At 51.4% G+C, this 15,769-nt stretch overlaps 1 protein-coding gene across 2 annotated transcripts in view; it reads right to left on the bottom strand.

The window, feature by feature from the left end:
- DAB1 (DAB adaptor protein 1) overlaps nucleotides 1-15,769 on the bottom strand; it is a 302,544-nt gene that overhangs the window by 43,469 nt on the left and 243,306 nt on the right. Inside the window, exon 8 of one of the 2 annotated variants that reach the window (XM_075539918.1) lies at nucleotides 11,447-11,500. In XM_075539918.1, coding sequence (XP_075396033.1) covers nucleotides 11,447-11,500 — 54 coding nt within the window. Of the gene's footprint in view, nucleotides 1-11,440; nucleotides 11,501-15,769 lie in introns of both variants that reach the window. The other variant, XM_075539914.1, reaches the window with a different exon arrangement.

Below are 15,769 nucleotides of genomic sequence, written 5' to 3' on the forward strand. Positions count from 1 at the left end.
CTGAGATGCTTCCACCACAAGCCTTCCCACTCACTGGCCTGTGATTTTCCTGAATGTGGCGTCGTTGCATGTGTTTCGTGAGTCTGAAGGGAATTTATAGACTGATATCAGACATACGGGCTAATATCGGACTGAGGGACTGGATCTGGACTGGGTTGGGATGTTTAAAAGAAAAAAGTTCAATACCATGTCATCTATCAATATTGAGTACCTACTCTGTACCTAAGACATTATCAATGGCTTTATGGTTCCTTCCCTTATTTAATTTTCAGTCTAATCCAGAGAGATAGCTTTCTCATTTTTTTTTAGCTGGTCACTAAGAATCTGAAAAATAAACAAAAAAAAAACAACACAAAAAACAAACAAAAAAAGAATCTGAAAAACAAAACAAAAAAACCTCAAAAAAAAAAAATCCAAACTGGCTACCATCACGCCAATTCCAGCTCTTAGTGACCCTATAGGATAGGGTCGACCTGGCCTGCGTGCTTCCAAGACTGTGACTCTCGATGGAAGCAGGAAGACCCGTCTTGCTCGCTTAGAGCGGCTGGTGGGTTCACACTGATGACTTTGAGAGCTGGAGCCCAACCACCAGGCACAGTGTCTGGTTCAGTTCAGATTTACGCTTTTTCTGTGATTTTGCTACCTCCCAAAGAGTAGGCCCCAATTTTTGTTTAGGAATTACATGACAGAAATACAAGGTTTAGGATGAAAAACAACATGAAAGGTGTCCTTATCTGACCTCCACACGTCTGCTCTTGAAATTAAGGACGAAGAGTTTACATAGAGACTCTCTTTTCCCATCTAGAACCTTATCCTTTGGAGTGGGCTGGGATGGAACGTGTTCCCGGGGAAGAATGCCAAGCTCCAACGCAGCTTCAACTGCGTTCCACTGTATCTCCTCCTTTGTCTGTTTATACAGTAGGCTAATTGGGCAAGTTTAGTTTGAATGACATTTCCTATTTTTTATAAACAAACAAACAGAAAAGGGAAGTCCATTCCTGCAGGACACCCAGGCCAGGTATTTTCAGAGCAAAATGGAACGGAAATAACTGTCTTACAAAGATACGCTTTATGCTAACACACAGCTGAGCAAACAGGACACGGAGCAACTGCGTCAGCAACCACTTAGCCCCTTCCACATTTGCATTTGTAAAACACAAGTTTCAGGAGTGATTTAACGGGGAGCTGCCTACAACTCGGCTTCACTCCATTAATGTCAACTCAGTTCTTCAACCTTGGACAAAAGAGTGAAATATCACTCAGAGTGATAAAGTCACACAGCTGAAGGTGCGTCATGCGCAGGGAGCAGCGAGGAAGATGAAGAAGGATCACTGCCAGCTCGGGTGAACACCAGAAGGCCGCTGATGGAGAAGGGGGTGCACCCAACACCACTAGAACCTCAGAGAAAGCCGCGTCGGTATAAATGCGAGGGCTCGTGGTGGCATAATGGTTACAAGTTGGGCTACTGACTGCAAAGTGTGCAGTTCAAAACCACCAGCCGCTAGGTGGGAGAGAGAGGAGGCTTGCTATTCCCACAGACAGTTACAGACCCACAGGGGCAGTCCTACCTGTCCGATAGGGTCACCACGAGCTGGAATTGGCTCGATGGCAGTGCGTTTGATCTTGTAGGGGAGACAAGGGCTTTAGTGTGACAGCGAGGAAAGCACACGGGTTTAACCCACCAGTCGCCCCACAGAAGCACGACGTGGCACTCGGCTTCCATGAGTACAGCCTTGGAAGCTTGGCGGCAGTTCCTCTCTGTCTGACAGGGCCGCTGTACGTTGGAATGGACTAGATGACATTGGTTTGGTTCTGTTGGTTTACAGAAGTGGAGAGAAGGGTGTCTGGTCTTTGTCATCTGATTATCTGACCTCGGAAGGCTTATCTCTGTGGAAGTAGGCAGCTTAGCTCGACCTTTGTCTCATCCTGCTCAGCAGAATGGCTTTCCAGTGCTACCTCAGGGATCCACTCAAACTGACCCAGGTGCACCTCATCCCTTGTCTGCACTGGCCCTCCCCTCGTCTGGATCCACGGTGCCTCTTGTCCTCTTTGCTCTCAGATTCCTCTGTGTCCTTGCTCAGGGCCAAGTTTATGGACCACGGGGCCAAGTTTATGGACACTGCATTCCCCGGGCTCCTTTGCCAACGCATGACCACCTAGGTTTGACCCAAAGAAGCAACAGTGGGAGACTGGCTGGTGGGATAAAGAGAGAAGTAGTGGATTTCGTCTGCTCATGTTAGGTGGTGTTTCTGCTGTGACTGAATCTTCTCTGTCATTTCACCTTCCACCCAAGAAGCCACCTCCTCTTCAGGGTCCAAGTCCTGGCGGCGCCCTCTGCGGCTCTGGAGTCTGTTGGCAACCCAAGCCCCCAGGCTCTGCTGACATCACTTCCTTCCTCTGTCCTTCTCGCATTACAGACAGCAGCCACGTTGTACTGTTACTAATCTGAGCCGCCCCACGGCGCCGGGAAGGGTTTCAGCCCCTCTAATACCTTAGTAAACGAATTCCCCACACGAGCTCCCTCTGTCACATTTCCTGGCGTGGGCCCGATGTCCCTGACTCCATCCTGCTCGCCATTCTTCAGTTATTTCATTAGCCAATTAATGGTCCTCCCAGTTGACTAACCACCTGCCACTGGCCTCCGCGAGGGCGCCCAGAAATGCAGTTCCAATAGTTTCATTCTAGCACTTTCAAGCCACCAGGAGCTTCCCATTGAATCCCAGCTTCTCAGCTCCACAATCACGGCCTTTCCTAGTGAGAGGCTGGTTTCCTTCTGCATCCTTGTCCCCTGCGCCCAGCCAGGCCTGGGATGAGCCAGCCTTTTCTAGATCCCAGTGCCTTTAAGGACCCTGATCCCCTTTTTTGAGTGCGGGTGCACCTGTCTCCAGTGGCCCACTACCATCCTTTCTCCGCAAACTGCATCCCTGGATGCGGACTTCACCAGTCTCCCTGGGGCAAAGGTTACTCCTGTCCTTGCGCGCCGTCATATCATCTAGTCCGCAGCCTCCCACCGCTCAGCTCTGATCAGGGAGGATGGTGGGCATGTAAAACTCTTCAGCCGTCTGCCATATTCATCGACATCCTCAGGGAATGAAATACTGCTTGGCAAGTGGGAGGTTCTTAGTAAGTGGGTGTCCCCTGAATGAATCAATGCGTGGAGGCTGAAAGGAAACCAAAGTCAACAAAGAGCTTGCAGTAATTGGATTGATGAAATTACAGAATGAAGACGGATCAATGCAGGTAGACTGACCAAAGCCGAAGCCAGTCAGCAATGTGCAGCCCACACCCATCCTATGGGATCCCTGCACTGGACGGAGGCTCACCCAGATAACCTACTTGTAGTGTGCCTGCGAACTCTTAAGTCTAGGAATTCATGATTCTATCTCTGGACATTTTTTTGTTAAATAGAGCAGAAAGAAAATCCACCTTCACACTAACAACAGGGTTACCTTCTATTTTACTGTCGGCAAAGCGCTAGGCTTCCTGCCTTCACTCCAGGGTGACTTCCTCTTGGGTGACGTCTACAGTCAATGTATTGTGATCAGGATCCTTTCTCCACAATGTGGTGCTTAATGAGGAAGTGAAGCTGACAAACGTTCAGACTAGATTTAATCCAATTATGCAACATCTTGATCCAGGATTCAAGCTAACGGGAAAACCAACCACTAGATTGTGAATGAAGATGTCCTTTGCCATGAAAGTGAGGTGGTCACAGGTAGTGAACAGAAGTCCCATGACTTCGCTGGTTCTCCCCGTTGAGGGACTGGCTCCTCGGTTTTGCAGCGGGAGAAAATGCCACCTAGAGCGAGGGCCCTTCAGACACTGACAGCGGGGCCCGGCGTCTCAGACAGAAATGCACAGGGGATGGGGGAGTGCACGGAAGGAGTGGCAAGATGAACGTCTTTCTGGCTCCAACTGTCCCCTGGGGTCAGTTTCAGGTTCCCATAAAATCCCCATTTCCCTACTATATAGACAAAGCTCTTCACACTTGCACAGCTTTCAGTGAGACTTTTTAAAAGGGGTTCGTGCACATCATGGCAACATCCGAGATGAAGGGAGCACGGGCCAGGTAGAGTGGGGGTTCAAGAATGAATCCGGTCGGAACCCTGCCTGCATGGAACTCTAGAGGAGGAGGGGGTGCGTGCAGTCAGCTAGGGAGTTCTGGGCCTTGTGAGGACCACCAGATGCCATAGAACTGATTCTGACGCAAGGGGACACCCCCACACACACACACACACCCGCCCCGTATGTCACAGGAGACTGGCCTCTCCAATTGTCCAGGGAACTCTGGGGCAAAGAAAGGAACGGAATCAGAAGCTACAACCCCCGTTATCAGGGTTTGTATCCGCTTCCCTTGGTGTGGTGCCTTTTCCAGACCCATCCAACTAATCTACAGGCGAGTTGGTCACTCTCCAGATGGAGGCTAACGAGGATCACAGTGTCCGAGCACTTACTCTGTGGCCCAAGCTTGCGCAGTGAGGTGCTTCTAGATACACTGTCCACCCAAAGTGCTAAGTTCACAGGGCAATACCACTTCATGCCTGCTGTGCATTTCAGCCTGGGTGACTTCAAGGCCAAGGCAATTCTTCCAGGGAAGAATGGGGCCTGGAGAGTGCTGTGCTTGGCAACTGAGGTGGTGGAAGCAAGATGCTAAGACAATGGGTAGATCCACATGCGCATTTGGGAACCAGTGACATGGGAGTATCGACGAATCACTGTGAGCTTCCTGATGCAATCATCAAGGAGTCTGTGCCAGAATGGCCAAGCACCCAGCTGCCATACAGAAGGTTTGGGGTGTAAAGCACCCTGTGAATCCCTGGACGAAAGGGCCTGCTCCGACAGAGACTTGAGCCGAGGAAACCCTAGCCAGTGGTAGTTTTACTCTGGGACAAACGCCAAGACAACAGCACGATCACCTTCACAATAAAGTCACCGCCGTCAAGTCTATTCTGAGTCATACTGACTGTGTAGGACTGAGTAGCCCTCCCCTGGTGGATTCCGAGGCTCTCTTTACAGGAGCAGAAAGACCATCTTTCTCCTCTGGATCGGTTGGTGGTTTTAAACTGCCGACCTTGCGGCTCACAGCCAAGTTCATAGTCCACGATGTTACCACAGCCCGTTCATCCACTGCTTAATGACAGAAGGGGAGGGCAGGGACCTCACTGGTCTGAAAGGCTGTTCTTTCTCCTGCACACCAGCTCAGATGGTTTGAAATGTCTTTCTTGATCCCAGATTTCCCTGCTCTGTCATATGGTTTAAGGAGCCCTGGTGGTGCTGTCAGGAAAGTGTTTGCTAGCCACCAGGTCTGTGGTTCAAACTCACCAGTTATGCCAAGGGAAAGAGACGAGGCTCAGGGACACTATACAGCGTCACAGGGAGTCAGAATGGACTGGCCCTATAGCTTGGCCTTTCCTCTCAATAACAGGGCATCCCCGAAGAGAATAGGAGAAAACCCCCTCTACGTCCTTACTTCCTGGGGACCTCATGGATGCAGCCCTCATTCCCTTGTGCATGCTTCCTCGCGAGCTGCTGTGCGCACTTCACGGGGCCGGAGGTGGTGCAGGGTGGTCGTCATTTCCCTTTCAGGGATGAAGCAAACGAGCCTCGGGACACTGAAGTGCCTGACTAAGGCCACACGCAGAGCGCGGAGGGAGTCTCGGGATGGACTGGTCATTCTTTTCCATTTAGGATCCAGTACTGGATCAAAAGGAAATGAACGGAGATCCCCCAGCGAGCAACTTGACAATCTGTGTCCTTTCCATTTACCACTCTGTCAAGCTTCCAACCATCTCTCATTTGACAGCCGGGGGGGGAGGGGAGGGAGTCCCACTAGAATTCACTGGCTAGTTATTCCTGATCATGAGAAATTCTTTCATGTCTAATCCAATGACATGAAAGCGTTTTAAACCGGGCAATTATAAGGTGAAGGAATAAAGAACTTTTTCAGCCATAAGACTATCACACGAGAGAGGAGAAAACAACAAGCAAACACGCTGTGTGTTTCTCGTGAGAAAACGGCACCAGTCACCGCAGGGGGTGGGTCTGTGCATTCAAACAGTTGACCGTGAAGCTTAGTTTCAAGCAAGTTCAAGGTTGTGATGCATAACACAGCCTGAAAGAGGTACTTCCGCTGCTGCCCATGGCTGTACCATGCTACTCAGGGTCCGTTCCCTGGTGGGACTAGAATCATGTCCAAAGGCTGAGCGCAAAGAACACCACACTATGAGTGCAGTCACGGAGCCCAGCAGATACGCTGCGCCACTCACGAAGGAGCATATTGTCCCCAGCGGCCAGGCTATCCATCGAAGCACACGGCCAGCGTGGTTGGCTGGCAGAAATGAAGGCTATGTGTCACTCTTCATGTGACATTCATCAGCTCAGAGTGCTCCTGGGTGGAGTCAGTATGGGCTCTGCAGCCAGAAAAACCCCAGTTATCTGTCCTAGAAGGTGCTGCCAGGTTTGCCATGGCCCATTTCAACCCTGCTCATCCTGCTGGGCCTTCCTCCATTTACATCCCCCCTCTTCCCTCACTGTCTCTGCTACCACGTCGCGGGTCATGCCAGCACACGCTGATGCTGCCATCGGCTTTTCCAGGCCCTCACACCAACGATCCTTGTGCAGTAAACATTTAAGAGCACCGCATCCCTGGGTGGTAGCGATGTTGAATCGCTCCGCATTGTCTAACCAGACAGGCTGGCAGAGTGAGTCTCCACAGAGGTGCATTGGAAGAAAGGTCTGGCGATTTGCGACGGGGACCTAAAAAGTTCATGGGAAAATCCCGTTTTCTCACCCGTTCAGTGAAACTCCTTGCCCTTCTGAAAAGCCAACTCATAAAAATGATTAGGGGAGTAGGTCTCAGACATACACGGGGCTGCTCTGGGTCAGAAACAAATCAGTGGCACCTGGGCGTCACGTCCTAGGATCTTATGAATCCGAGACCTTTGGGTGGTTCCCTTCATTCCTATTTAGCGTTTCACACTGTCTTTGATGCCCACGTTCTTGGCTCTTGGCTCTAAGATGCAGTCTCCTCCCATCTTCACGGATGAATCTTGCTCATGCACCCCACTTGGATTTTAATGCTTCAGAAACACTAGTGGATTCAGTGCACAGTTCTACTCTGACCCTCATGGGGTTGCCGTACATGGAACCTGACTCAAGGACAACTCCTTTGTTGTTGTCGTCATTGTTATTTTGCAGTTACTACAATGGGAGAGGTCACAGCAACCACTTTGAAAGCACGGGGTTCCCTGGGGATGGTGCATCCCTGGAGAAGCTGGCCCACAGTGGGGATCCAGGAAGACAGGAAACTCCCAGAGCAAGGTAGAGTGAGGGTATTTAATAGACTGTTAAGGAGCCCTGGTGGCACAGTGGTTATGAGTTGGGCTGCTAACCACAAGGTCAGTGGTTCAAAACCACCAGCTTCTCTGTGTGAGCAAGACGAGGGCTTCTGTTGTCATAAAGCATTACAGCCTCAGAACTCAAAAGAACAGCTCTACTCTGAGCTGCAGCGCCACTTCCCATGAGCCAGAACAACCCGATGGCGGTAGGTTTGGTTTGGGGCTGCTAACAGAATGGTTCAAGTCAGCTACCTGCTCTGCAGGAGATAGACCTGGAGATGGATCCCTATAAATGCCACAGCACCGAACCCTTATGGAGCAATTCTGCTCTGCCACCCCAGGTGCGGAGGAGTTGGAAGCCCCTCTATAGCACAGAACAGCTGGGAGGGTCTCACAGCCCAAGAGACCAGCTTTCAGGCGAGTCAGAGTAGCTAATTTCACAAAGGAGAACACTTGAGCTGCAGCGGGGCAGAAGGGGATCAAGAGAGCCTCCGCTAAAAGCGCGGAGGCTCAGGTCAGAAGGAGCGGCGGCTCCCTCTACACTGGAGCGTGCACTTTGGACACAGCCTCCCTTAGGCGTCTAGAAAAGCTGAGGGCATCTCTTGGAGATGCCTTCACCAACAGAGGATACTCGGGCTCTGGGAACCACTGCAAACAGCTCAGGCAATGCCGGAGCTTTCTAAGTAAAACGTCGAACGCATTGAGTTCATGGCTATTTTGGAGTTTGAAAATCTGGGAAATCTTATTACAAGAAAGGACCTGGTTACTTAACTCTTTCTAAAGGTTTGGGTTGCTGATAAACAAACAAAAGCCCACTGTCCTAGAGGCAATTCCAACTCAGAGCGACCCTAGAGAGGGATTCAGAGGCTTGGTACATGTTCGGTGGAGCTGGCAGCCTCCTCTTTCTCCCTCAGGGTGGCTGATGGAGTTGAACCACTGTCCTTGCAGTTAGTCCCCCAGCGTTTACACAACAGCATCACCAGGGCTCCCTGTATTAAATATCCCTAGAGCACTGCACTGTGCCTGTCTTTCGCTTCCCCAGTTACCAGGGTGTATGTAACACCAGGACCTCAGGAAGTTCAGCGAGTAAAATGGGGGAAATAATTCTGAGAGCGTGTGGCGAGTGCTATGCCTCCTGGGGGGATAGCCACCACAGGCGGGCACCAAGGCAGGCCTGATCTGTGGACACCGCTTGGAGCAGAAGTCCAGACCGTCTGCCTGGAGAAACAAAGCGTGGATCTGGGCTGGGCTGGGCTGCTGTGAGTGGGCAGTAGAGAAATGGGGGAGGCTGGGGCTGATCTGAGGAAGGCGGGACCACAGCAGGTCGTGAGGCTGGCCGGGGAGTGCTGGTGTGTGTGTGTGTGTGTGTGTGCACGTGTGTGTGTGCATGTGTGTGCATGGCTGGACTACAGCAGGTCATGAGGCTGGGTGGGGAGTGCTAGTGTGTGTGTGTGTGTGTGTGTGTGTGTGTGTTTTAAGGAGCTATTAAGCATGGAGGTGGTGTAGTCAGGCTGTTTTAATAAATTCACAAAAAGCAAGGCAGCAAAGGGAGCATGTTTCCTCACGTCTCCAAACTTGTTAGGGGCAAAGGAGGCAATTTCGGCACAAATTGAATTGGAGGGAGCTGTGTAGAGGGGGCCCACACCAAATTGAAACACAGAAAGGAGGCCAGTGTCTCGGTGACAAGGGGGCTTGATTAAATGTAGAGGCCTAGGGAGAAAAACGCCTTTTTCCTCCCCCAGAGCCCCACAGCCGGTTCTCTACCCAGTTTGTGAAGAGGGCGCACATCTGAATGTGCCCTTTCATCAGCACTAATAAGCCCTGGGGTTTGGAGCCGGTATTTAGAGGGTACTGGTGGTTTCAAAACACAGGGAGTGGATTAGAGAAATGGGCATTTATCAAGAAAAGGTTCTCAGTAGGGAGATGGGAAGCACCGGTCAGTGGAGGGAGAGAATGGAGCAGGAGGACAACCCAGCTAGAGAACCGAGACTGTCAGCTGGGGAGGGACATCAAGAGCTCACCCTGCCTGTCTACCCATGAAACGTTTGAATCATCTTGAGCGTTCCTGACAGCGACTCTGCTCTCTGCTGGCCCAGTTCCAGTGATGGAGAGCTCACCCTCTGTGTAGCAGCCCATCCCACCCCGCGCGGTTCTAGTTTACTGTGAGCCAGCGTCGGGTTTCCATGGTCTGGCTGAGGTGGGACCAGTACAGCTCCCCACCTCCAGGTCTTCATGGAATGGAGTTTCAACCCCCCTTATTCCTCTTATCTTTAAAAAAATGTTTTATTAGGGGCTCATACAACTTTTATCACAATGCATACATACATCAATTGTGTAAAGCACATCTGTACATTCATTGCCCTCATCATTCTCAAAACATTTGCTCTCCACTTAAGCCCTTGGCATCAGCTCCTCTTTTTTCCCCCACCCTCCCTGCTCCCCACTCCCTCATGAGCCCTTGATAATTTATAGATTGTTATCCTGTCACATCTTGCCCTATCCAGAGTCTCCCTTCACCCCCTTCTCTGCTGTCCGTCCCCCAGGGAGGAGGTCACATGTAGATCCTTGTAATCGGTTCCCTCTTTCCAACCCACTCTCCCTCTGCCCTCCCAGTATCGCCCCTCACACCCCTGGTCCTGAAAGTATCATCCGCCCTGGATTCGCTGTGCCTCCAGCTCCCATCTGCACCAGTGTACATCTTCTGGTCTAGCCAGACTGGCAAGGGAGAATTCGGATCATGATAGTGGGGGGAGGGGAGAGGAAACATTTATCTTAAACCATGCAACCCCTCCACCACCACTGACAATGAACCAGTGAACACATGCATTGCCCTCGACTCCATCCCGACTTGTAGCAACTTGATAGGAACGGTTTCTGAGAGTATAAATCTTAATGGGCCCAGAAGGCTTCAGCTCTCTCCCAAGGAGTGATTGGTGGGTCTGAACTGCCAGCCTTTTGGTTAGCAGCCTGATGCTTAACCCACAATGCCACCACAGCTCCTTTAAAACATGCTGGCCTGTCTGCATCCTCCTGAGAGGACAGAGTCCAGAACGGCTAACAATGTTCCTGGCAGAACTACTGGAGCCTCACGGCAGCCCCGTGAGAGATTCTTGATGGCAGGCTTGACTTCAACGCCCACACTCTTTCCATACATTGCACAACTGAATGTGATCAATGGAGACCAACGGCCCTGCTTCTTTGTACATGTGCTGTTACAAAGTCCCCCATCCCCTGGCGTGGCAGCCCCACTGTCTCTCTGGCACTGGGTGAACACTACGGAGAAACTGACTCGGGGGAACATCACAGAGCCAATGACAGTCCTTTCTGTCTCAGACCCCCGGGTCCCACCAGCACTGGAGTCCTCCGGGATCTGTGTTGCCCTCAGTGCAGTGAGCCTGACTAAGCACGGATTTTCCATACTGTTTTTCCCACTGGCTGGGCCCCATTAGTCCTTCTTGGTGGTTCTCCTCTCAGCCACCTTCACCACAGATGGGCAGCTCTCTGCTCATTATCAAGACACTGTCCCTCACATGACCGTGGAGAAGTCACCCCCCAACCCAGGATCTTTATGGTCTGCATCTTTATCGATGCGGAGTCAGGAACCCCGGGACGAAGAGCAGAGAAAAGCCCCTCTCACCCACTCTTTCTTCTCAGCCACGTGCTCTACGAGAGTCCCCAGAGTGGCAGTGAGACCCCAGCAAAAGAGAGCTTCAGAAAGTGTGGGAGAAACCCCATGATCTACTTTCCCGCAGGCTTTTTAGAAGGCCTTCCGACCCTGAGCCTCTGCTCGGGGCAGGGATGGGGCAAAGGACAAATTGAGTGTGGCTAAGGGGCTGTGCCACGCATCCCCTCCACAGCCCTATGCTGAGGCTGCCTGGGGGTGTGCTGCCCTGCTGCCCCGGGGACACCTGTGACCTCGATGTGCTCACATCTAGCGGTCTGCATGACTGCCAGCCTTCCTCGGTCGCCTGCTGGCTCCCCGAGGAGCCCCCAGCCTAGAGCCAGAGCCATGGGGGTTGCAACCCTCCTTCCAGAAGAGGTCTTCTGGCCCTTGGGCTTCCCTGACAGTCAGTGGCAGCCCCCACGCCGCGAGGTGTACTTACACTTACTGGTTGACTTTTTGGCACATCATAAACCCCTTCCTTCTTTTGGCTGGTGGGAACCTATGGAAAAAGGTAAAATAGTCAAAACTCTGCTAGAACCTCAGAGAAAGCAGACCTCCCCTCCAGGCTGGCCACAGTGGCTGGGCCGACGAACGCCCTGAGGCAGCCCTGGAGGCGAGGGAGCTGCTGTACCAGTTGGAAGTGCCAGACTGGCTCAGCTTGTGAGGAAAAGTGGGCTGGGAGGGAGCATGCTCATCGCTGACCAGACAGGGCAGGACTCTGCTCCTGGGAGAGTCCCAGAGCCCAGAGAGATGCAGGGGACATATTGTGGGCAAAATCAATCAATCAACCAATCAATCCTTATTTCACCAAAGATAGAAATAGAACCCAGGGAGGGCTCGTGAATGGCCACGGATATCTGGGACTAGCATCCTGATGAGCTACACTTTGCTTCTAACCTTTACCTGCATCGCCCTCCCCGCCCCCCCACCCTGCTCATCCATCCGGTCTTAGCTGGGCCACTTGCTGGCCGAAACACCCTAAGCAGCTCCCCTAGCTCCTGCAAAGCTCACTGCTACAGAGAGGAAAAGAATGAATAACAATTAAGCACCAAAGTTAGGACCAGAATGGCGATGACTTTCGCCATTGCTGCGTTCTACGAACACATCCATGAACATATATTATGATGAGAAGAACACACTGAGTACTTGTCTGTTGTGTCCGTGCAGGGCTTTGCAGGAAGCCCTCTGGGCTGGAAGCCATCGCTAGCTGCTCCTGCCTCAGCAACGCCACATCGGAGCTCACAGCTCCCGAACAGGCATCAGCCAGCGCTGGTGGTTTCTCTGTCTGCTAGCCTAGCTGTCTTTCCATCAGCTGGGAGTTCCTTAAGCACAGGCATCATTTCTTATTCATCACACTATTCTGACGCCTTGATTTATGCCGAACCCCAACAGGCGCTCGGTATATGTCTGCTGGGTAAACGGACCCAAGGAGATTAGGAAAAAGAGTGAAGAAAAGGAAAAAAGGAAAGATTTTGGTAGGCTTGGACCTGCTAACTATACTCTTATTAAAAAAAATGTAGGGCCATTTATTCCTTGAGCTCCTTCATCTTTTTCACTCTCCCATAATCAAAATAGGATCTTCACAGTAACCCTATAAGTAAATTGAAAATATAATCTCCATCGCAAATAGTGAGAACTTATCTCAGAGACGTTAGGGAACTAGGTGCAAAGCTATCGAAACCCTGCCCTTCCTAACTCCCACCCACGTCATTCGTTAGAAACAGGAGGAGCCGACCTGGGCCAGGCCCTTTGTAGATGCCAGGCACCACTGCAAACACTTATGTTTTAAGGACATTCTCATGTGCCCCTTAGGACAACTCTGTCAGGCTGAGACTGGAATGGCCCCTGAGTTCCTAGGTAGCACAAACAGTTAACACGCTCAGCTACTAACCAGAAGGTTGAAGGTTTGAAACCACTGAGAGGAACCTCAAAGAAAGGCCTGGATTTCTTCTTCCACTGACAGCCCAATGGGGCACAGCTCTGTTCTGACACACTCCGGGTGCTATGCATTGGAATGGACTCAACAGCAGTCGGCTAGGTATAGCTGTCCGATTAGCGAAGACTAGAGAGGGGTCACGGTGAGCAGGGAGCCAGGAGCCCCGGGCCCCGCGAGCTTGCATTTCAAGGCTGGCTAGACCAGACAGTCAGGGATCTCTTGGCACCACTTGCATGCTCCCACCCTTGGTCTGAGTTCCTCTCGTCCTCTGACCTCACAGTCTGTATTCCCAGAAGCCCCTGGGTCTTCTGGCAGACAATGGAGCTCTGAGTGAGCAGAGCTGGGTTTGGATGATGCGTTCGCCGAATGGCTCTTGTCAGCAACCAGGGCGCAGAGAGCCCAGGGAGAATGCAAGCTCTTTGCTACTGATAACCGGGCTCCATCCGAAAGGAATCCTCTAAGAACGCCTGCCGAATCCTTGCTAACGAGGGCCGATAAATTACCAGCTCTCACTTTTGTTTTCACGAGCTCACCCTTTCCTGAGCAAAATGAACAGCGCTCTGTTCCCCCTAATTCACTGCTCACTACGGGCACTTAGCACAGTTGAACCGCGGCGGACTCTCAATTATCCCTGCAAATGGAGGAGAAGCCGTGGGATGGATGAACCAAACTGTGCATAATTGAAAAAGCTTTCCACTTGGTGATCCCATGGGTGCGATACCAATCTGCCTGTTTGTCCTTCAAGATTTATCTCAGTCAGGACATCTTCTGGAAGCCTGGTGTGATCTCCTCTAGGCCTGGCGTGGAGCCTTTCCCGTGTGTTCCTGTAACCTCGGGCTTGTTTTCCTCAGGGCGCTTCCTGTGCCGTGTGCTGTGCTTTCCCAGGACCAGATGGAGATGGCCCCGGACTGAGCACAGCTCCCTGTCTCGTTGGGAGAGGTGGACAGGTACTGAGGCCACTGTACACCAAACAACTCCCTGCCGCCGAGTCAATTCCATGGGTAGACCTCAGTCTCTGTAGGTTTCCGTCCAAGACTAACTCTTTAAGGGAGTAGAGAGCCTCATCTTTATTCCTCGGAGCTGCCAGTGGTTTCAAACTGTTGACTTTGTGGTTAGCAGTCCAACACATTGTCCACTACCCTACTCCTTGAGCCCATGGAAGCAGAGAGCCAAATGTGCTTTATCTGATGAATGGCATTATCAGTCTGCATTGGAACTGTCTGCTCACTAGCTTGCTGTCTGTTTACAAGTCCTTCTGCTCAGGAAGCTTGCGGAGGGCAGGGGATATCGTTTATTAGCAGACTTGCTCGGCTGTGTTCCTGTTGTGCGTTCGTTGCTGGTGAGCTGGCACCATCCCCTGGTCCTGCACTGTCTGCGTGACGGCTGGCAAGCTAGAGGTCCCAGTGTATTCCGAGGGCCTTCCAACCCGGTGCTTCTTTCCTAGCACTCCACGGGGCAACATTCTGCTGGGATCCGGACGGTTTGCATGGACTACTTTTCAAGACTTGATTTTCAAGCCTTTCTTCCTCTCTTGTCTCAGGGTGGAAGCTCTCCTGAAACCTGTCCACCGTGTCACCAAGGGTGGCCCCACTGCTCTTTGAAATATGGTGGCATAGCTTCTGGCAAACAGAGGAAACTTGCCCGGTACCTATTAGTTCTTCAGCACCAGCCACTTATCACCGGCATGCTGTGGGCCACACTGGCAGGACCACTAAAGGATGCAGACCAAGAGGGTCCCTCTTGGTTCTCTGGTGAGTTCATTTACCGGCCAGCTCAGGGACACAAGGCTTAGAGTGAGTCCCAAGCAGGTAGCAGCATAGAGGTCTGATGCCTCACCTTGGCTTTGCCTCAGGTTGTGTGAACCTCCAGGTTCATTTTCTTCTCTGAACTCCTGTTTCCTCATCTAATTGCCAGAGCATGGAAGGCAGGGGTGGGGAACCTCTTCCTGCGGGCCGGGCCGTGTAAGGCCAGGAATGCATCAATACTGGTAATCTAACATCACACACCTCACCAAAGGGAAGCCCTTCCAGCCACCACACTGGGGGTGAGGTAATTTACATATCTGACCAAAGAGAACAGGCTGATTTTTAAGTGGATCATTTCCCAGGGCCTGTGAATGATGTTCTAAATATCCAAACGGCCCTTGACAGTAAAAATGTCCCCGCCTCTGACCCAGGGCATTGCCTGTACATTCCTTGAGGGTGGGGACCATGTCACCACCATTGTGATATCTCCTTACACTTGTCAGGTGTTATGGGTTCCATAGATAAGTGACCCTTTGAATAATTGGGTTAATTATGTAAAATTCCGTTTCCAATTACACCCCATGTATAGAGAATATACATTTTTAGCATATTAATTACGGGAACTAACGTAGAGAGGCAGTGTGGTGGGCGGCACGGGATCTTTCTCATTAGCTGCTCTTGAGCCATGAGTCACGGGGCCCTGTGCGCAGAGCAGACCCGCTCCATCGAGCTTTCAGGCTGGGGATGTTTGGTAGCAGATCGCCAGGACTGACTTCTGAGACTCCTCTGGCTGGGTTTGAACTCCCAATCTATCAGATAGTAGTTGAGCATTTAACTACTTGTACCACCCTGGGGCTCTGGCCTGGGACTGGAATCTTATCATATTAAAACCCAAACTCTTGACACATCTTAAGCATGGATTAAGGGGGCTTTCGGAAGGACTGAATCTGAATAAGGACCACTTGGCCAGCTCAGACGCTGCTTCACTAGGAAGCCTGAGAAGGAACACTGGGCTTAGAAGCAGAGACCCTGACCGGGGACAGCCCACAAACTGGGGGACTTGATTTTCTCGTGTTTAAAATGATCA

The sequence above is a fragment of the Tenrec ecaudatus genome, chromosome 1 (assembly GCF_050624435.1).
Source record: "Tenrec ecaudatus isolate mTenEca1 chromosome 1, mTenEca1.hap1, whole genome shotgun sequence".
Lineage (NCBI taxonomy): Eukaryota > Metazoa > Chordata > Mammalia > Afrosoricida > Tenrecidae > Tenrec > Tenrec ecaudatus.